Source organism: Erpetoichthys calabaricus, chromosome 16 (assembly GCF_900747795.2).
Source record: "Erpetoichthys calabaricus chromosome 16, fErpCal1.3, whole genome shotgun sequence".
NCBI lineage: Eukaryota > Metazoa > Chordata > Cladistia > Polypteriformes > Polypteridae > Erpetoichthys > Erpetoichthys calabaricus.
Window position 1 is genome coordinate 73,079,468 of NC_041409.2, and position 22,433 is coordinate 73,101,900.

Genomic DNA, 22,433 nt, shown 5'->3' on the forward strand with positions numbered 1-22,433 from the left:
TTGACTTTTACTGCATCATGCCAGTCACCTATTAAGACTTCTCAACTAACCAAAAATATTCAATGGCAAGCTAGAAAAATATTTATGTTTTATACAGGGATAGCGCAGTGGCACAAGTGTTGAGATTCCAATTATACACTCACTTGCTCTTCGTGTGGAGTCTGCCCCACATTTGGGCGTGGAGTTTTTCAATCAGGTACTCCATTTTTCTTCTGACAATCCATAAAATGCAAGTTACTCTGACTAGGACCTACTTTTGACTGGCACCCCATCTAGGGCTGGTTTATGGCTTCTGCCGGGGTATGCCAATTATGCTCCTGTCCTCCAAGATCCTCAGTTGGGGCAAGCTGGTTTTAGAATATTGTGTTAGGTTTACACTTGAAGACTTGGTACGGAAGCCCCTGGCTGATTTAAGGTTGTGGGAGAGTACAGATGATGACTGTCCAGTTTTTGATTTATTAATATCAATAAATGTGAATGATTCACTTCTTTATCATTGTATATACTACCCTAAAGCAATGAGTGCTAGACAGCTCTAGTAGATCAGCTTCACCCCAGATGTTCCCCACAGTTTGAAAAATACACACAGAAATGACTTTAAAAGACAAAAGGGAATAATAAGTGCTTTAACCAACAAACAGTTACAATCCCTTCACCACCAGACATATAGGTAAAGAAAGTGCATAGCTCTGCATTCAGATGACACCTTGTTCAGATCTGATACTTGCCTTATACCCATAGTTGCTGGAACATGTGTGCCCATGACCCTCAAATGGATTAAATAGGTTTGAGAATGATGTGATGTGTTATATTTGTAAAGTTGCCTGTCAGGTTCAACAACTCATCCTGCTGGACTCTAGATTAGTATGTTCATTATGTAGGCTGAATGAAGATTTAGAAAGATTTCTTTGTGGAAAACACTACAGACAAGAATTTCTGGGGCAGGCATGCATTTCATCTACACAGTTTTTCAAAGAAGCAAAACTTTTTTTTTCCCTCCACAAGACTTAACATTTCTGATAAGAGTTACTAACTCAATTTGGAAACCCCAGTGATCCTAACACTGAAATGTGTGCCTCTCCCTACTGAAACTTACCTGCTGCATATTGAGATCAGGTGCCATGCTGGCTGGCTCTTGAGCCCTTGATGCACCTCTGCGTTCTGTCTGTAGCAACCTGTGCTGAGCCTGGAAATACTGCTGGGTCTGTAAGGGAACAAGAAAAATCATTTGAGGGTGGGTGATTGTGTTAATGCATAGCCAGAGTAAAGAATAAATCAATGTTGTTCTTTTAGCCGGGCAACAGAACCTGAAAAATTCACTTTTATTACTGTTAAGGTAGTAAATCAGGCCCCCACCCAAAGGTCATGCAAAAAGACAATTTCCCCTCAGGGATTAAGTATATCATCACCATCATCATCATCATATTGGAATAAAAGAGAAAAAAGGGTGAGCTAAGAAAAAGAAGAGGACTACTATAAAAAGGGCTTTGACCAATACTTAGATATCCAGTAAGCCATTCTTGTCTATCTTACTAAACCACAGTTAATTTATGCACAGCGGACGCACCGAGGTGCAAGCGCACTGGGGCACGGTGCCCCAGAGTCAAACGCAGCGGCTTCTCAGAGTCAGTAGGTGGCGCCCAAACAACATGGATAAAAACAACGAACGAAGGCGCCCACACAAAGAAACCGCTTTAGTTCAAATGGGGTTATTGAATTAAATGGAAACTGTACCATGCCTACGACCTGTGAACTAAACCTGAGGTAAAGCGTGCACGCCAGGTTGTACAGCCGCCCGGATGCGACCGCCCACACCACCGCGTATACGACGACACAGCCATAATAACAAAAGCGCGTTGAAATGAACTATCCCAGGATGCCCCCACCCTCCATGATATTTTATCACGCAGCGGCTTCCCACCGAGACGCATACGTGGCGCCCAAACAACACAACCTGTACACTGCACTTGCTCTAATCCACTGTGCCAGTAATATAGATCACATAACGGTCACAGACTCAAACCCAGCAGCTTCCCAGACTCAGTGGCTGGCACATGAACACCACAACCTGTGAACTAAACTTGCTGTGCTCCACTCTGCCAGCAATCCAGAGTCAAATGCAGCGGCTTCCCAGAGTTAGTAGGTGGCGCCCAAACAAAACAACCTATTGAATTAAATGGAAACTTTACCATGCCTACGACTTGTGAACTACACCTGAGGTAAAGCGTGCACGCCAGGTTGTACAGCCGCCCGGACGCGACCGCCCACACCACCGCATATACCCTCCATGATATTTCATCACGCAGCGGCTTCCCATCGAGGCGCATATTGCGCCGTGGCGCACGCCCCAGAGTTAAACGCAGCGGCTTCCCAGAGTCAGTAGGTGGCGCCCAAACACCACAACCTGTTCACTACACTTGCTCTAATCCACTGTGCCAGTAATATAGATCACATAACGGTCACAGACTCAAACCCAGCGGCTTCCCCGACTCAGTGGCTGGCACACGAACACCACAACCTGTAAACTGAACTTGCTGTGCTCCACTCTGCCAGCGGTCGGTGTCCGCAAAGGCAACAGAATCACTTCTCCACAAAACGAAACCGCTTTAGTACAGATATGCTTATTGAATTAAATGACATTTCCCCAGACGCACCCACCCTCCATGATATGTCATCCATCCAAATATCGGACGGAACAGAAACTGATTGCCATTCTTGGATTTCCGATTCGCTAGCGAATCGTGGGCTTACTTGTAAACTACTGTGCTATAACCTATCAAGCAAGTGAGATGATAGAAAATAAAAGCAGTTAGTCCTGTGCCAGAACCAAGATAGAAGTGCAACCTGGGTTAAGATGGCAGGGTAGTTGCATATGCCGCTAGGGCTAGCATATGAGAGAGCAAGCACTTTATTTTGATGGATCCCTCTTTGGTAGCTTACAAACCAAAACCAAAATGACATGGTACGGACCTCAAGAAGTTCTCTCTCCATTCTTGACAGCATGACCCGTAGGTTTTCATTTTCCATCTTCAGGTTTTCAACCTCCTGAACACTGTCACTCAGGTCACTCAGCTGCCAAGAAGAACAGATAGGGAGTGAAAACATCTTCATAGCAGTTGTAGCAAGTTGCACTGTTTGAGCCAGGTACTGTATATATCAGTTTAAGAAAATATGGTTTTACACGATGCAGGTGAAACTCAAATGAAACAAAGGCCAAATTTAATTAATGACAAGAAATGTATCTAAAAGGCAGAATGAGTGCAATTAATATGTAATATGTAATGGTGGCTAAACTAAAATTATTGTGGCCATAGTATGATCTGAATGGTTTTGGGCCCCTTAACAATCAGACTTACAGCTCTCCCCTAAAGTTGCTAGATTACAATAACTGCAAGCTACAAGGTATTTGTGGAATAGTTGAGCATGCAAAATGCACAACCAGACTAAATGAAAATAAACATTTGTCTGTTACTTACAGTCACTACTACATTCCTAAAAACTGCATAATAAATACCATAGATAGATACAAATAAAGTTTATCTATCCTAAGAGAAATTAAAATTTTACAGAAGATCCAAAATATATATATATGATATAAACAAACAACAACTCCACCCAATCACACATAAAAACATCTTGCTTTAATTACAGAGAGCTGCTACTATTAATACAGGCCTGTAGGTGGCAGTAAGAGGAGGTCAGACCTGCTCGGATTGTGCCAAAGGTTTATATTTAAAAGCATTAATATTTGGATAGAGCAATGTCCAAGAAAGGAATAGGCATTGACTCCTTCTTTGTAGTCACCTGCATTAAGAATCTAAAAGATATTGGTACAGAGTGAATCATTTCTATTGCCAAGTCAGCCAGGATGATGTAACTTGTTCCTGGACTGTGACATGGACAAATTTAGTCCACAATTCAATGCCTGGATCACACATTTAGCTTCAATTATACTGTGCTCCGGTTTTCATCACTGCACATTCACAAAACTCTTCAGTCCTCCTCTTTTTTTCCCACTCAGTCTGATGAAACCCATCCAGCATTAAAATATTGTCTGAAATGAGAGGTGTAAGCTAGTTCTCTGCAGTACCCAAATATCACAGCACCTGAACTTGATGTAACTTTCTATGAGATATACTGTAACAGTTCAACTTATTTGAAAGCAGTTGATCATTTCTCATTATATGAGGTCAGCCCAGGTTTGAATCCTTTCCACCTTATTTTAATCCTCACTCTGGAACGTTGCCTTTTCCATCTCCAGACAGACTTGAAATGTGTTTATCCTTGCCACGGACATTCACCCTTTTTATTTTCAAACCAGCAACTCTTCCATTAGGCAGCGATAATGGCACTGCTACCAAGGAAATCCAGGAAAGTTTAATATATCCCACTTTACATTTATTTACTATTTTTATATTCTCTGATATTATAGACGTAGGCAGCCATCAGATCTCTTATGCTCACCATGCAACATTTCTCAAGTTCGCAGCTTGTCTGAGAGGCAGTGGAATTAGGCCGATGCATGGGTCTGTGTTGGCATTAGCATCTCTTCAATTTAATTAAAAAAATCACAAATGTATGGTAACATGCCAGAGGCCAAATTCTAACATTACTAATTAATAAGATTAATTAATTACACAAAAACAGCTACCACGTTCAAGTGTTAGTTTACAACATAAATACATTTCTTCTCACCTTCCTGTTAGCAGCCAGAAGTTCTTTGTGCATTTGCTCCAGGTCTCTTTGCAGGGCCAGCTTCTCCTGCTCAAGTACTTTCACAAGGCTACTCTGGTTCTGCTGCTTGTGTTGCTTCAGGGACAGGACGCCAGCTTCTAGCTGCCGGATCTGCAAATTTCAGACAGAGGTAGTTTATTTTCCAATTTCTACACCCTCTGCAGGCAAAGCAAATCTCAATCCATGTCAAGTATGGCTTTTGGCCAAAACCTATACCAGTTCTCATTTGTGTTCAGGAGGAGTATGTTACTCTTTTATTCCTTAATTGGTCTGTATTTTTAAAAACCGATTTGTAACTCTCTTGCAAAGGTTTCACATCATATGTACCTTGCCTCATGCACAAATTAAACTGAGATCTTCTGCATCAGGGTGCTATTTCCCTTACCTTCTACAACTGAAACACACCCACAACGCCACCTGTGTTAATGATTAGTTTATTGATACAAAGCAGACATTTACAAGGGTTTAAGTAAAACATACAACTTTACTAACAAGAGATCTGTAACGAGGGAAAGAAAAATCTATTTCATCAATATACTTATGTGGCACGACACTATATGATCACCACTGCTGCAAATTAGACAAAGAGAAACATACTATGTGGAGTCATGCATTGGATAACCATTAATTTGGTTAACCATTTTATTAGCTACATGTGAGCTGGTTTGTTTTTTCCCTTATCTGATGACAGGTTATACAGCCTGTCCAAATAAAGGACTCACTTCAGTTTAGTTTAAAAATTCATTCAAAAATGTACGGTAACAAGCCAGAGGCCAAATCGTAACATTACTATTTAAAAACATCAATTAATTACATTAAAGCCATTAATATTTCTAAATAAATTTTAAAACAAAAAAGAGAGACTCTGTAAAGTCTGCTGCATGGCACCTGGCATCAAAAAAATAAAATAATAATTATATTAGGCAGGTGTGGACCGCCCGGTCTGCACTACGCTCCAGCCACTTCACATTTCTGCCGTTCGCATAAGTGGATTTCACTTTCACCAAACAACAACTCCTTTAATTCTCATTTTCATTGGGAAGAAACACTACTTTTTCCTAATGGCAACACGAATTAGACGATCTACAAGTCTCCGACTTGAAGTTGAAATCTAATCTAAACAATATATTCGATCTCTTTTCACTGTTCCATTATTTCACTGACTAATAAATTCCGTTTGTTTGCACTAATGCAATCTTTACTATCATTTTTTTGAGAATTTCAGGACTTTTATCTCCAACCTGCTCCGCATGTGTATCACGCCAACATTTTTGAACCTCTTTACGATGTTCTACTTTGTCATCTCTGGTCATCTCTGCTTTGTTTTTTATTTCTGGCCCCGGGCGTGGTTAAATCTCTTGGCACAAAGTCTCATCTCACGGGACTTGAAAGTATCTTTCTGAAGAAGTCACGTCTTGTCCCAGGATTTTTTTATATATTATTTTATATATATATATATATATATATATTATATATATATATATATATATATATGGTACAAACAAGCATTGGTCCTGTTGAACGTTTAAGCTACACAAACCCTAAAGCAGTGGTATTCAACTAGCGGCTAACAAAGCCAGTTGCGGCTCTTTTAAGTCCTACTTAATAAAAAAAAAAAAAAAAAAAATTGTCAGCAGAATTCATTTCATTCTCATTCACAAACACATCTGTGATTTTTGTTTAGTGGCGAGAAAATCAGAGAAAAAGAAGTTTAAGTTTCAGAGTACAGATAACTATACAGCTGAACATTGTTGTGTACCTTTATGTCGAGCTCCCAGCAAGTATAACAAGGTACAGTACTTAGTTTTCATACATTTCCCTCCGATGCGGAAGTGGATCATCACTATCCAGAGAAAGAGCTTTAGGGTTAGTCCCCATACCAGAGTTTGTAGCTGGCATTTTAAAAAAAGAGGCTTTTCGTGTGCCAGGGTGTGTGACATGGTGGTGACTGTTGAAGAATGGAGAGGTTCCTGCATTGTTTGAGTGGAGCAATTTGCTGTTTTAGACTGTGAAAAATGATTAGCAATGTGCTGTCAGTTTCTTACCTGCTGTAATGGACAGTGATGATAAGCAATGCTGTCTGTTATACTCTTATAGGCTGTCAAAAACAGTAATGTGCTATCTGTTGCTGTAAGTGATTGGCACTTAGAAATCATTTAATAATGATAATATTGAAACACTGTCAGTAATGTTGAAATTTGTGGTTGCAGCGATAATAAATTAGTTATTATGCGATGCTTCTCATGCCTTAAAAACATATGTTATCCTTATTCTCAAATGCGTAATTGTTTCAGGGAGTACAGGGGCATTTTTGGATAGCGGCTCTTGCAAAAATAAAGTTTTGTCAATGTGGCTCCTGAGTAGGGCATGGTTCAGTACCATTGCCTTATAGTATCATAATCTACTGTCAAGCTATTAGAAAAAGAACATGACATAGAACAGTGACAAATCAGGCGCAAAAGTACCAAAAATAAATGCCATAGTTAACTTCATAATATTTTTCTTTTATGGTTGGAAACTAGCATAAAGGAAACTGAAAGTACAGAACATCATCCTTTCATACTCCAAAGCCTCATTTAACTTACAGGGTTAACAGGAACCCAAGTCTTCCCCAAACCTCCCCCGCATGAGTGCATGGCATTAAAGACTCATCACACTTTACACAGACTCTCCTGTAATTTACATCCTTTTTTTTGCAATTGTCCTATAGAATAGCAGTTATAACAGAGACACACTGTTCAAATGAAACGAAGCAATGCAAGTTAAATACAAACTAACTAAATTGTATCTCACCACAGCTTAATGACCTCAAAAGACCTACGTCCCCAAGCTGGGACCAACCTAGTAATTGTATTCAAATCAACTTTTCTTGAATTAGTAAACTTCAGTAACAGATTGTTGGTCTATCATAGCTCTAAGGGGGAGAGGCACTCACAATTTGAAAGTAAAAATGACAATTATTCTTTTTAATATTTCGACTTTCATTTACTAAATATTCCAGACGGGGTTTTTGTACAGGAGTTGCTGTCATTCAAATAAGTCAAATAAAGGAAAGTAACATACTTGAACACTACTCAGCCTAATAAATGTATTTCCCTAATTTGATCAGTTACGGAGAGACACAAAATCTTCAGTGCACAATCAAGGTGTCAGGGATCCACTTTGTCTGGAATTCTGCATTTTAACTCCACAATTCAGTAAGTCTGAACAAACAAAAAAAAAGTCGTAACAGGTACAATAGGCAAGGTTTTCAGTACAGAAATGGTAAGTACTGAGGAGATCTTGACAACAAATACTGCTTTGTTTTTTACTTGCTGTAAACAGGAGAGGAACTGTTTCAAAATTGTTTACTTCCTGGGTTTCTCTTGCACCAAGGCGTTATCCTGCCTACCTTTTCCCTTGAATGTTGCAGGTCTCCTTTGGTGTTCTGCATCTCCTTCTGAAGCCTCTCATTTTCCTGCCTCAGTAGTTGCTGCTCCTGCTCCACCAGTCTTGTCAGGTCATCCCAGTAGAGTTTTTTGTGCTGGTTCTGATATCCTGCCGAGTGTAGTGACAGCTCCAGAACTTGGTTCTAATGCAACAGAAAATGTAGGTTTCATGGGTTATGTGCTAAGAAGGTGGGAAATACTATGAGGGACCTGGGGTAGATATCTCTGCCTTCATCCTAGCCACAGTAAGATTCTGCAAAGCCATACCTTGTCATTGGCATTCTGCAGCTGTTTGTGCAGGGACATTACTTCATGTTTGAGTGTCTCCTTCTCCTGCTGGGAGACACGCAGGTCAGACTTTAGTCGTGACATCTGCAAGTTGCTGTTCTGTAGGGCTTCATCTAGACTATGTACCTGGCAACAAAAAGTGAAAAATCAGATCTATAGAGAAAGCGTGAGGGGAATTAATGGACAGAAACAGTAATGTAATTCAGAAATATAATCCTCTTAAAGCCTGTAAAAAGCTTCTGATTTGAAATAAACACATTTCCAAGTAAACTAGTAAGTAAACTTTATTTATATAGCACCTTTCAAGGACAGGGTCACAAGATGCTTCACATATTTAAAAATAAATACAGTACATACAAACATATATTGTGAAGGACGGCCGTGTTGAGCCGACACACCCAGGACGCTAGATGGCAACTTCCCTGCAGCTTAGAGGTTCCCCGGATTCCCGCAGGGCGGATGGAGTTTGGCTTCACAGCCCTGCTGGGTACCATGGGTGCCGCCGTGTGACGCTGCAGGGAGATGCGTGGATTTTTTCCCATATAGCCCAGAAGTACTCCCAAGTCACGGGGACGGATAAACAGAAATACTTCCGGGCTGAAGAAAAATGTAATTCTCCATCTGACCCTGAAGTGCTGACAAGTCACGTGAGCAGAAGAGGAGAAGCACTCCTGGGTCAAGGACTATATAAAGGACTGGTGGAGGCCCAGCAAGGGAGCCGGAGTTGGGAGAGAGTGTGATGGAGCTGCTGGGAGGAGAGAAGGAGGAATAGTATTGTGTTTATTGATTGTGTTTGGTGGATGTGGTGCTTTAGAGGCACTATATTGAAGAAAATAATTAAAAGTCTACTTAGTGCTTTTAAACTTTTGTCCAGACCATCTGTCTGATGGGTTTTCACGGGGCAACAGCGCACTCTAATGTCCACAATATAAAACAAGTAATCAAAACCAATAAAAATACTCAATAAGAATTGCAAACATTGTTGATCTAAAATTAATCAAATGCCTGTTTAAAAAGATATGTCTTAAGCTTGCTTTTAAAATTATTCACAGTGTTCTCAGAGTACAGGGCCACAGGAAGTGAATTCAACAGCTTTGGAGCTACCACCTCGAAAGCCTGATCACCACCAATCTTTAATCGAGTGATGGGGATACTTAGTAGGCCCAGACCAGAGGACCTAAGAGATCAACTTGGAGAATAATGATGGAGAAGTGGCACCAAATATTCAGGAACTTGGCCACAAATGGCATAATATGCAAGAACAAGAATTTTAAAATGAATTCTAAAATTAAGCCAAAGTAATGCCAATAAAACAGGAATAATATGGGACCATTTATTTGTTCTTGTTAAAAGCCATAAAGAAGCATTCTGAACGGATTGAAGACAGAACAGCAATGAATTGTTCAAATAAGTAAAAATTCCATTACAAAAACCCAATCAAGTGGAAATAAAAAGCATGAATAAGCACCTAGATCTCAGCCCCAGTCACAATAGTTCTCTGTTTGGCTAATATTTCTTAAATGAAAAAGCATGACTTAGTCAACGGTCTAATATGTGGCTCAAAACAGAGGTGAAGGAGGAGGAGGATGGGAGCATGCACCGATTACAGCGAAGAACCACCCAGATTGGGACTCGAGTGTAGCCATATAACAGGTGGCACCTCATCACAGGCCCCAAAATAGAACCCTAAGGATCCCCACATGACACTGCAGAAGGGTCAAATTTTCCAACTGAAAGAAGAAATGCTCCTATCCTGAAGATAGACAAACTAATCCAAAGAAGAACCTGAAATACCAATCAAATGGTTTAACCTATGAATTTGGACTGGATGATCTAGTTTCAAATGCTGAACTGAGATCTAATAAAATCATGACAGAAGATTCCCCCTGCATCAGCAGCCATCGTATGATCATCGGAAACCTTAAACCTGCTCCTTTAAGAACTCTGCAAGTAGAACAGCAACAACCTTTTCTAAAATTTTTAACAAGGAAAAGTAATTAGATATTGCCATATAGATTTTTAAGAAGAGCAGGATCAAGATTTGTTGTTTAAGTATTTCTAGCACTTTTATCTTTAAATTCCGGCTACACTGGAGTTTCATCATAACTGGCAGGCATGGATATTCCTGAAAACACCTGGAACACCTTTCCCCCTCAGGTGACTCTGTGGCAGACAGAGTGAGTAGGCAGAGAACAGAATTGTGATAAGGTAAAAAGTGTGAAGACTACAAGATTTATGTGAAATGAAGCTTCATTTTCCCAGAAGAAAAATTACCAATATCTCATGGAGCTATGCAGCATAATAACACAGTGAAGGCCACAACCTGCATCCCCAACAACACACCTAATAACAAGAACAACCTGTAGGTTCACACAGTGAAAAGGCTGACATACCTTCTCCTGAGAAGTGGACAGCTGACTCTTCAGAATTCCCACAAGCTGCTCAGCAGCTTGCCTATCCGTCTTGAGATGAGCAAGCTGGCTTTCCAAGGAAGCAGCTTTTGCAACCTGTAGACAAAAATACACAATGTACAAGTGGATGTTTTGCTTTTCTTCCTTGGATAAGGAAGGCTTTATAGGCAGGAAAAAACTAAATTCTCTCAAATTCTTGATCAGTAAGCAAAGGAAAGTATTTGATTTTTTTAATCGGGCATTTCCCAAACCATGTCTATGCATTGGCAATTTATTCTTTGACATATCCACCTCCAGATTTGGGCTGAGTTGAATCCATAATTAAAGGCAGAGGCTTGTGCACCCCAAGTTGACTCCCCCAACCTGTGTTCCCATGAAAGCAGTAAAGTGACCTGTAGAAAATACGGACCTTATCTACACAGCGATTCAACTCTTCACTCAGAACTTCTTTCTCCTTGCTCAGTTTTTCACTCTTGTTGCTTAGTTCACTCTGCATTTGGATGGCTTTGGCAAGCTGTCAAGAAAGTGAAAGAGTATAGTTAGGATTTTTATATATACCGTATACAAAAAACACAGAAAGAATGTCGCTCCAGTGACAAACCTCCTGTCAACACTCCCTAGCTCACCTGTTCCTTAGCAGCAAACAGCTCTTGGCTAAGCCGGGTCTTTTCTTGTTCCAATGACACACTCCTCTCGTGAACCTTTGTCAGCTCTACCTCCAGGGCAGACAAGCGTGAGATTATCTGAAGGATTATAAAGATAGTCATTAAAAACAATACCAATTATATATGAACATCATATAAAACAAGTACTCCATCATTTTGAAGAGTTAGCCCTTTCTGAATTAAATTACACATTATATTTCTCTGCCACTTTTACATTTACAGTTCTGCCCATGCTCTGCCTAATACGTTTGGCTTGGTACTTTATAAAGCCTGCCTCCTAAAATTGTTTGTCCTTTGTCTGAACCCTGAGTAGCTCTCTTCCTTTGATCCACTCCATGTGGGGCTGCCTGACATATCTAAACTGGTAGGTCAGCCATTCAGGTAACCCAATGAGCACTGCATGCATGCTACAGTTTTAACCCACAGTCAGCCTTACCACCTATTCAATCTTTTATATTTAACTACAATGCTTGGCCTATGTAATAGAAAAATGTACTGAAACTACCTGCCTGTTTAACTAGGACATCCTGACACTTACATCCTGACACTTGTTCCAGCACATTTAAATTAGAAAATTAGATATATGTAACATTTAACTTTATATTTTGTTCTTTGGTAACAGTTTACTGTACATAAGAAATGTTATTTCTTTGAACTAGGATGTCCATAATGGAGTTCATTTATAAGGATAGCTCAAGGTTTGTTCTTTATCTGCCAAGTACTTTCCACATCTACCTTATGCTCTCAAAACCAAATGCTCTCAAAACACTAACCTGTTTTTTCTCACTTCCAAGCTCAGCAATAAGAGCATCTTTTCCCTTGTTCATCTCCTCAAGCTGATGGCTGTGACTACGTCGTCCACTTTCTCGTTTCTCCTTATGTCTCAAAAGCTGACCAATCTTAAAAGACAACTCGGCATTCTCCCTTTCAAGTTGTTCGCTGCGAGTTCGGACTTCTGCAAGCTGTAGAAGAATCATAAAAATAGAGCTAAAGTATGGGCTAGTGGCCTTACACCGGAAATACACAAAACGAAGCATATAAAATCTAAAACAGAGCTCTGCAGTTCAAGTCTATAAGCGCTATTCCTATGGCTGCAGGTTTTCATTATAAGCCTTTTCTTAATTAGCGAGCAATTTTTGCTGCTATTTCCCCAATAGTAGACAAACAAATAATGAAGTACAAAACAAGTCATCACATGACCAGATAACCCGTGTCTATCATACAATATCAGAAAATAATGAAAGGTCAAGGTCTCAGTCATGTTGATCTGCTCAGGTCCACAAAACATTTTGATGTTGCTCTTAGAAAAAAGAAAATCAACGGTTTTGGAAATGTCTGCTGTCATAGAATGAGAGCACCAACAAGCCATGGAATTAAAATACTTAAGAATTTGCTTCTAATTAAGAAACTGATTGGAGTGAAATTGGCTGGAGTTTGAGGCCCCAACTTAGATGATCATCTGTTGGCTCACTTCATATTTCATTTCTGTTTGGATGCTATTTAAGAAAAAAAATGAAGCAATTCAGAGGACTGACTGTTAAAAAAAAAAACAAGTCAATTAAAATGAAAGGAAAATAAGTTAATAAGCAGAAAAAAAGGTCACTAATTAAGAAAAGGGTTAGAATGAAAGACTGCAGCCAAAGAAGTGCTTCAGGACATGGAGATGGTCTCTAGAGGGATCAAATTGCAGAGGTCCGTCAGTATCTATAATGACCAAGTGTGGGACCTAATGCTGCTAGTAAAGAATGGAGTGTAGGAGGTCATCAGGATAAGCAAATTTACTGAAAGTTAACTATGAGGATTAAATTTATACAACCATGGGAACAGAATAATCAACGAGTGTGCTCAAAACACACTGACACCAGCCCACCCAGTTAGGCTAACCTACCTGTGCCCTTAAGGTGTCCACCATTTTTTTTGCTGAAGTCTTCTCTGCCTTTAACTTTTCTGCTGTGCAACTGAAGAGACAAAGCACAAGGTAAAATTAATCAATTCTTCAGCCGTGTGCAATAAGAAAAATATCGTTTCATTTTCATCTGGCCTGGCCAGACACTCGAACAGGAGATCGCAAAGTGAAACTGCTAAGAGTGGTATTGGATGGACAACTAACTCACACGTTTCCTCTTATCCCGTACTACGTCATAAGAGCTTAAGAGAGGTTGGTGTTTGAAAACAATGTTGAAATGAGATCCTTAATTACATGTGATTATTACACAAGCCTAAGAATTTTATTTCCCAGCTAATTTATTTGTCAACCCCGCTGACACATCCTAAGACTGCTCTGCTGCACCCACCAGTAAAAAGGAAGATCATGACTGATCATCTTATGTAGGAGTGCCAAGCTATACAGTAAACTAATTCTACAGGACGAATCTCCAGATACAGATCGCTTTAGATGTCACGTGAAATAAATTATCCAAATATTTCCAAGGTTTGTATATCATTATTAGGAATGACAAACCTCAAGCCTCTAAATAAGGTTATGAACATCAGGCTAGTGCTCAAAGCACAGAGAAGAGAACCACATTTAAGAAAGCATAAACATTTTTATGTAAACCTTAAAGGCACATATTGGACTCCTTACAGAATTTCCTCTTGGGTTCCACCAAGTCCCTTTAGTGAATGCAGTGCCAAGTCGTGGTTCTCCTTAAGCTCTTCCTTTAGACTAATGTTTTGTTCTGCTAACCTGCTGGCCTCAAGCCTACAAAATCAAAAAAGGGGGTGTGGATTAAAAGAAAGTGCAAGCTGGAAAAGAGGAAAAGCCCAAATATCTGAATCCTTTCTTCCAGGTCAAGAGCTTAAAAATGCAGAACCTTCCTGGGTTTTGCTTTTCTTTGCCACTGGAATGAAAAATGTTAGGCTTTCAAATTAAATAGATACTGTAAAATAGTGGTGTGACCGATAATTTACATGTTTACTTTATTCAGATAAAGTCATTTACCCAACTCACCATAACAGTATGGATGTTGCAAGTTCTAGGTTGACTATACAATTAGGGAGAAAAGGCAGCAGAAACCAAGGTTAATACCATAGACTAGTAAAATGCTAGATGCCACACTAAAGCAGTGGTTCTCAACCGCTAGGGAAATGTTGTACACTTCACCGCAGGCCAACGAGAATGGGAGAAAATATGGCACTGTATATCTCTGCAATGGAAGCATTGCAGGGATGAAAGTTCAGGCGAGACAAAATAAATTGTGGGTTGTTGTGTTACCATGTTGCTTCAGATAAGGCCAAAATCCCAAGACGACTGAGAAACACTGCATTAGCATGAATGCCAGAAGCTAGAGCTCCAAACCAAAGGTAGTGTTAAAACTCTGAAAGCAGGAAAACCAACATGTTAGTGATTCCTTAGAACATACAGTGGTTATGTGCTAGATCTCTACAACAGCAAAGATGGAGATTCTGGGAAGGTTAGGAATGGTGGAGGTGCTACCATCAGTCAGTAAGGCAGGGTTAGTGGAGCCAAAACAAACAGGGAGTCCTTATGGTTCCATTTTTCTTGAGGCAAATTACCTGCAGATTTTAGTCTGTTCCTGGAGTTTCTCTTGGAGGTCACTCACCAAGGATCTCAGCCGTGTATTCTCACACTCCAAAGCAGCACAGCTTTCTTCCAGCTCAGACACTGCCTGGATCTTGGAACACAGCTGCGCATTAAGATCCTGAAAACTCTCATCCTTCTGGGTTTTCACATCGGCCACTTCCACCTGTGGGTGCAAAATTTTGAGGGCCTCTCCTTGCTTTTTCAGCTCGATCACTTGAGCATATAGCTGGGTATTTTCATTGGTCAGTCTGACTACAGTTTCATTAGCCTGCTGATCTTCAAGTTTTGCCATGCTTTCCTGTAGTTCTTGGCTGGATAGCTTAAGTACTTCATGCTCCTGTTTCAGCCTGTGGTTCTCTAGGGATCCCTCCTCATAGCTCTGCTGAACAGTAGATAACTGCAGGACTTTGCAGTTTAGCTCTTCACATCTTTTAATCCATCCAGAGATTTCCTGGTGACATTCCTGGTTTTCTAGGTTGGCTGTTGTTATTCTGTCCTCAAAGCTTGCTTGTAATTTGCTAATCCTTCTCTGAAGGTGGGAAAGCTGCAACTTAAGCTGCAGGTTCTCCTCATTGGTAGAATTCACTTGCAATTGCAAAGCAGCAAAGAAGCTACTCTGATGCTCATGTTCTTCAGCTTTTACAGTTAATTCAGAAACTTTCGCATGGCACTTGTTGCACTCATGAAAAGCACATTTTAGTTCTTTCTGTAGTTTAGGAATGGTTCCCATCTCTCGTTCTGGTGCTTGGATTCTTTCTTGAAGAGCATCAACATGAGCAACACTAGGAGTTTCATCTCTACCAAGTAGTTTTGTCCCAGAAGAGGCACTATGCCCATCACAAATATTTGTTGCGACGCCAGTATCTTCAATTAAAATGTTCCATTGTACTTCATGTAACTTAACACCACTTTCCTGCTCAGTCTTATCATAATGTGACGGTTCTGGTGTCGCGTGAAAGTTCTTGGGTTTGTGATCTTTGCGCTCTTCATGCAGCTTTTTCAAAGGTGGAGCTTTGGTTTGCGGTTCTCCAATCCTGCTCTCAAAGGTGCAGATCTCTGCAGTTGTCTGGCACTGTTTTTCCCAGGATTCATGTTCAGCACTGCACACAGTGTTTGTTTTTTGATCAAAAGTATGGAGCCAAGCCAAAGGACTGGCTTGTTCCTGTTCAACTTCTTCTGTGGCCTCCTGTTGTTGTTCATTTATTGTTAGGACTTGCTCTTTTGCTTTGGTCAATAGCTCTTCTTCAACATTTAGTAATCCTTGTGGTTCATTAATCACAAGAAGTTGCAGTGCCTCTTCATGTTTAAGTTGTCCACAGGCATTCAGAGCATCCAGCTCACTCAGAAGCTGTTGGTTTTGATTAACCACATGACTAAGCCTGTCCTCATAGCACTTTTCTAGGGCATCTTTCTCCTGAACAAGGCTCTCATACAGCACCTTCCTCTCCTGTTCCATCTTTTTTTGCAGAGCCTCCTGAAGCTCTTCACATTCCTGAAGTGTTTCCTCTTTTTCAAATTCCCATTGTGCTTTCTCCTCAGCATGTAGCCGAGTTAGTTCTTGCAGCTCCTGTTCGTGGAATGCTTTTAGTTTACTGACTTCTGTCTTGAAGCTCTCAGAAAATGCATGCTGTTCAGATAAGTACTTTGCCTCCACCTCTTGGATCATTTGGTTAAAGTGTCTTTCCAGGTTATTCCTACATATGGTAATGATTAGAAAATTATCAACATGTGCAATGCAATGACATGCTATGCTATAGATTCACCTGTTAAAGTTCTCAACCCTATAGTAGTTAGCATGGGTTTCCAAACAGTTTCCATCCTCTTATCTACCACACCCAGACTCATTAATTCAACAGATCTGTTCCTCACTGTAAATATGTGAGGAGCCTAGTATCAAAGCTCTATTGCCACATACCAAGCATGAAAAGAAGCAGAAATCACTTGTGACCCAAATATGCAAAAGGCCAGTTATGTGGTTATCTAGGTTGGTCTCAATTCTAAAAGAAACCATATTCCATCATCAAACTCGCAAATCTTCTATAAAATTCTACCCTTAATATGGAACATGCTGGATTTGTAATACTGAAGTAGACCATTGTTAAAGCTTGTTCACTGCTACCTTTTCTCTAGATCATAATGCTCAAGGTAAACTATGACAATCAAAACTGGCATTCTCACCTCTCATCGTGCAGCTTTTTCTCAAGCTTCTCTAGTATTCCAGTTAGCTTGTCTTTCTCTTCACAGTGTTTTGAATTCAACTCTTCAAGCACCATAATATGCTGCTGCTCAAGCAAGGCTTTTTCCCCACTGAACTGTTTCATGAGTTGCTCCTCTTTTAACTCCAGTTCTGCAAGCAGCTTGTCACGTTCAGCTGCCACATGTTCTCTCTGAGATTCATCACTCAGCTTCTCCAAACGTGCTTGTTCTTCCATGTGCTTTTTTTCCAGCATGGTCATCTCATCTCGATAGGTCTGTTCCATTTTCTGCAAATCCAAGGATAGCTCAGCAATTCTAGCTTCTGACTGCTTCACCTCTTCTGCATGACACATCTCTAGTTCAGTGATCCGAGCTTCTAGCTGGCTTACCTCTACTGCATGCTGTTTGACTAGTTCTGCCCTATCTGTAGCATGTGCATGCTTCTCCCTTTCCCATTTTTCTTCCATCTCAGAGATGTGGGCTTGTGAAAGTCTCAGCTCCTCTGCATGCTCTTTCTCTAGCTTAGAGATGTCGGCCCGTACAAAGGCCACCTCCTCTCTGTGCTTGCTCTCCAATTCCAAAATCTGAGTCTTGGACTGGTTCATTTCTTCTACATGCTGTTGCTGCAATTCAGAGATTTGGGCCTGAGCTACACCAACCTTCTCTGCCCATTGTTTCTCCAGCTCTGATATTTCACCCTTGACCTGGCTCACTAGATCCTCTCTTTCCTGTTCTTGCAGCTGCTTTGCTGTTTCTAGTTGAACATTTAGAGTTTCAACCTGGGCAAACAAGTCCTTAACTAGGGACTGAGCCTGGACATTCTCCTTCTTCTGCTCCTGGCAGTGCCGTTCCAAGTTCTGCACCTCTAACTTGTGTGCAGCCTCAATTTCCTCCAACTTATTTTCAAACTGTTGAGCCAAAAAAGGTGACAAGTACATTAAGGCTTAAAAACAGTAGCAAACTAAAAAGTAGTATATTTCATTTTTACTTGCTGCCATGCATACAATCTAGTAAAGAATTAATTAGTATACATGAGCTAAATCAATACATTACAATATTTTCTGGTGAATCCGAATTTAGTAAACTCTTGTGTAATGTGTGATATGGTATAGAAGTTATTAGTTTATATACCCTCAGATAAAATGTCTGACAAACAAGAGACCACTCAGTCCATTAAACCCATTTAGTTGGCTAATAGTAAAGTTGTTCCAATAGCTTATCCAGATTTAAAAAAATTGTCAAAATCCAAATCCTAAACCTATATTTTATATACTCTCAAGTAGGAAGTAGACATATACAGTATTATTGTTTGCTGAAGTTGTACACAAATACATTAAGCAGCTACCTTGCCCTCCAGTTCCGTTTGAATGCTAGCCACATCTTGGCGATGGTGCTCCTTCATTTGCTCCATCATCATCTCGGCCTCAAGACTGATATTTAAAGGGTGAGCCTCCTCAGAACCAACACCTGGAAGGAAGCAACAGCAACATGTACTTAGAAGTGCTTAAGATTTGCAGTTGTAGACAAGAAATGCAATTTGGGATTAAAAAAAGGTAAAAAGAAGTACGAAGCAGGTGGCGTGCCTCATCATGTGCACAATGACTGTGTGCCAGCAATCATCAAAATAAACATCAGTTAATCTGTAGAGAGTCTGAAACTCTCTGCTTAGAGCCTCCTAGAGTAGTACCTGGATCTAGATTAATGCCATCATTCTTAGTATCAAATTCCTCTAACAAGGAATGTTTCACTGGAGTGCGGAAGACCTTGCTCTGGGTGCGGTATTCCTCCAGCTCCAGCTGCAGCTCATCAATTCGGTCTTGCAGTTCCTAAAGAAGATGCATACAAATACAACAGATAAGGCAATAAATATGTAGAAAAATGTGGAAGTCTGACAGGGAAGTTCAGCAATGCATCAAGAATGGCCAGAAGAAATATATATGTTGGAAAGAAAATAAGTAAATTGGAGGAGTATGACAGACAATATAAAACAGCCAGGTAGAAGGCAACGGACTTACTCGACACTGCTCTTCATAGGTGGCCCTCATCTTTCTAAGCCGCTCTTCTTGAAGGAAAAATTCAGCACTGCTTGGATCCAGGTCTCCAAACTGGTAAAAAGCACCAAAGCACAAATAATGCAAGGCAGAAAGATTGAGTAGTAGATTTAAAGACCTAAAATACCATCTCTGTAAACTGCCCTGTTCAGTCAACTTTTACTATGCTGTGACCATTTTAGAGATGTCATGACCATTACACTTTGAATGCCTCATATATGCAGATGTCTGATATCATAACCAATGAGTTCCTAACTCAAAATGTCTTTTACACATTGTATTATAGATGCCCCTCTATATGCACATGTATGCCCTTTTATCTACACAGTCAGACCTGCAACCATAAACAAGAATCTGATCTTTAAGCATTTACAGTGCAGGTATTTGATTTTACAATTGCTGAGTTGCTTATATAGTACATCCTGTTATGCACATATTCTCTTGCAGCATAAGAAAATGCTGAATCCCATTAAGTACTTAGGTTCATGTGCAGTTGCACATGTCCAACCCTGCATGCACTTAAGCTGAATTCCATTTACATATGCTGTACATGTGATTTAAAAATCCAGAATTACACCCAGAAAGTTTTACAAGTTCTCAGGTGTAAAATTACTGTATTCTGGTCCTGACAGATTAGACAAACGTATTTTTCTCCATTTTAGATGATAATTTGAACACTGAATTCTGAAAAAAATCAGAATGGGTTTAAGTCATTAAATATGAGTACCCACTACCTAAAATGCTGATTGCAAGTGCATGAGATTATATACACTGTCCCACATGCACGTCTGTGGTTTGCCTCCTGGGCTCATCAGAGCTAAGCACTACAACTCCAGCACCTGAGGGGGTGCTGACACGGACAGGGTCACCTGTTTTCACCCACAGCCCTAAGAAACCACCCACTGAGAACAACTGACTACGTCGATTCCAATCCTTCCATTATAAAGCCGAGGCACTCCAAGCATGGGCGTCACATTCTAGAGAGAGAAGACCACAGAACGGAGCTCCTCATATTTCAAAGGAAAAAGTAAAAGTATATATGTAATGTGGATTGTCAGCTCAAAATAATCTCCCAGGATGATATTTGTCCCAAATTTATTAACCACTTACAAAAGCAATGTTGGGAACCTTTAATTGCCATGTTACCAAGTTTTGTCTTCAGTTAACTCTGGACGCCTGGACTGTCCTCAAAAACTTTCCCTTTCTTCTTCATTTTTTTTTATTTTTAATAATATATAATTAAACTCACTTTCTAGCCTTCTTTTCAAATCCTAACACGGTCAGAAGGTAAAACATTTGATCATCATTTAATTTTGCAGATGCTCAATGCACGCCAACATGTACATTCAAAATTTCCTGGCATGATCCAATAGAGATTTGCACTTCATCAGCAAATTCTTGGATGATTAATAGTGACCACTTCAAAACTGTACTATGCCACCTCATTTTCCTTAACTCAGTCAGCCAATTCAAACTAGGATCCTTAAGGAGACTCGCTATTGGCCATGCACCAGTGCTAATGGGTTTTAGCAGAGAAGCGTTCCCTAAGTGTTTAAAGGTAAACTTCCATGCTCTGTAGCAGCTCCTTATGTAGCCAGGTGCTAGCCGCAATGATTCTGCTCTGCAGCATGTTTTTCTCCAGATATTACTTTATGTTTCATGACATAGTAGGCAAATTATATTTTATTACTTTATAAAAATAACCACAGTACACATTAAATAACTAAGCACTCATATATAATAACATTCCTCAGTATGCGCAATAACAACACTGCTATTCCTGTGTATGGATGACGATAACAATGACAACCAAAGCATTTCACCAAACAGGGTATGTGAACTTGTGCATGCACCATAACCCATTTTATTTCAACTTTGTTATAAAAGAGAGTCAATCTCAGAATTATTAAGTAAAAGATTACTGTAATATTATGTATTCACTCATACATACATATTATACACGCACTCAGACACAAATTTTTATACTGCATATACATCATTTACATACATACATATACAGTAATCCCTCCTTCATCGCGGGGGTTGCGTTCCAGAGCCACCCGCGAAATAAGAAAATCCACGAAGTAGAAACCATATGTTTATTTTTATATTGTCATGCTTGGGTCACAGATTTGCGCAGAAACACAGGAGGTTGTAGAGAGACAGGAACGTTATTCAAACACTGCAAACAAACATTTGTCTCTTTTTCAAAAGTTTAAACTGTGCTCCATGACAAGACAGAGGTGACAGTTCTCTCTCACAATTAAAAGAATGCAAACATATCTTCCTTTTCAAAGGAGTGCGCGTCAGAGGAGAGAGAGAGAGAGAGAGAGAGAGAGAGAGAGAGAGAGAGAGAGAGAGAGAGAGAGAGAGAGAGAGAGAGAGAGAGAGAGAGAGAGAGAGAGAGAGAGAGAGAGAGAGAGAGAGAGAGAGAGAGAGAGAGAGAGAGAGAGAGAGAGAGAGAGAGAGAGAGAGAGAGAGAGAGAGAGAGAACAAAGCAAGCAGGCAAAAATCAATAGGGCTGTTTGGCTTTTAAGTATGCGAAGCACCGCCGGTACAAAGCTGTTGAAGGCGGCAGCTCACACCCCCTCCGTCAGGAGCAGGGAGAGAGAGAGAGCCAGAGAAAAACAAAGTCAAAAATCAATACGTGCCCTTTGAGCTTTTAAGTATGCGAAGCACTGTGCAGCATGTCGCTTCAGGAAGCAGCTGCACACAGAAGGTAGCAATGTCAAGATAATCTTTCAGCATTTTTAGACGAGCGTCCCTATCGTCTAGGTGTGTGAACAGCCCCCCTGCTCACAACCCCCTACGTCAGCGCAAGAGAGAGAGAGAGAAAGTAAGTTGGGTAGTTTCTCAGCCATCTGCCAATAGCGTCCCTTGTATGAAATCAACTGGGCAAACCAACTGAGGAAGCATGTACCAGAAATTAAAAGACCCATTGTCCTCAGAAATCCGCGAACCAGCAAAAAATCTGCGATATATATTTAAATATGCTTACATATAAAATCCGCGATAGAGTGAAGCCGCGAAAGGCAAAGCGCGATATAGCGAGGGATCACTGTACACATGTATATGGATCTTTTTTAGCATTTACCATATCTACAAAAATTTGTCTA

General features: G+C 40.2%; 1 protein-coding gene across 7 annotated transcripts in view; it reads right to left on the reverse strand.

The window, feature by feature from the left end:
• Nucleotides 1–22,433, reverse strand: part of nin (ninein (GSK3B interacting protein)) — a 92,424-nt gene that overhangs the window by 17,117 nt on the left and 52,874 nt on the right. For 4 of the 7 annotated variants that reach the window (XM_028822060.2, XM_051920130.1, XM_051920131.1 and 1 more), the window contains 16 exons: nucleotides 19,282–19,371; nucleotides 18,954–19,092; nucleotides 18,612–18,733; nucleotides 17,249–18,174; nucleotides 15,043–16,764; nucleotides 14,111–14,227; nucleotides 13,415–13,484; nucleotides 12,300–12,488; nucleotides 11,488–11,604; nucleotides 11,271–11,375; nucleotides 10,844–10,957; nucleotides 8,430–8,576; nucleotides 8,126–8,305; nucleotides 4,696–4,845; nucleotides 2,971–3,072; nucleotides 1,097–1,204 (listed from right to left, as the gene is read on the reverse strand). In XM_028822060.2, coding sequence (XP_028677893.2) covers nucleotides 1,097–1,204; nucleotides 2,971–3,072; nucleotides 4,696–4,845; nucleotides 8,126–8,305; nucleotides 8,430–8,576; nucleotides 10,844–10,957; nucleotides 11,271–11,375; nucleotides 11,488–11,604; nucleotides 12,300–12,488; nucleotides 13,415–13,484; nucleotides 14,111–14,227; nucleotides 15,043–16,764; nucleotides 17,249–18,174; nucleotides 18,612–18,733; nucleotides 18,954–19,092; nucleotides 19,282–19,371 — 4,398 coding nt within the window. The remainder of the gene's footprint in view (nucleotides 1–1,096; nucleotides 1,205–2,970; nucleotides 3,073–4,695; nucleotides 4,846–8,125; nucleotides 8,306–8,429; nucleotides 8,577–10,843; nucleotides 10,958–11,270; nucleotides 11,376–11,487; nucleotides 11,605–12,299; nucleotides 12,489–13,414; nucleotides 13,485–14,110; nucleotides 14,228–15,042; nucleotides 16,765–17,248; nucleotides 18,175–18,611; nucleotides 18,734–18,953; nucleotides 19,093–19,281; nucleotides 19,372–22,433) is intronic. The other 3 variants (XM_028822062.2, XM_028822064.2, XM_028822065.2) reach the window with 3 other exon arrangements.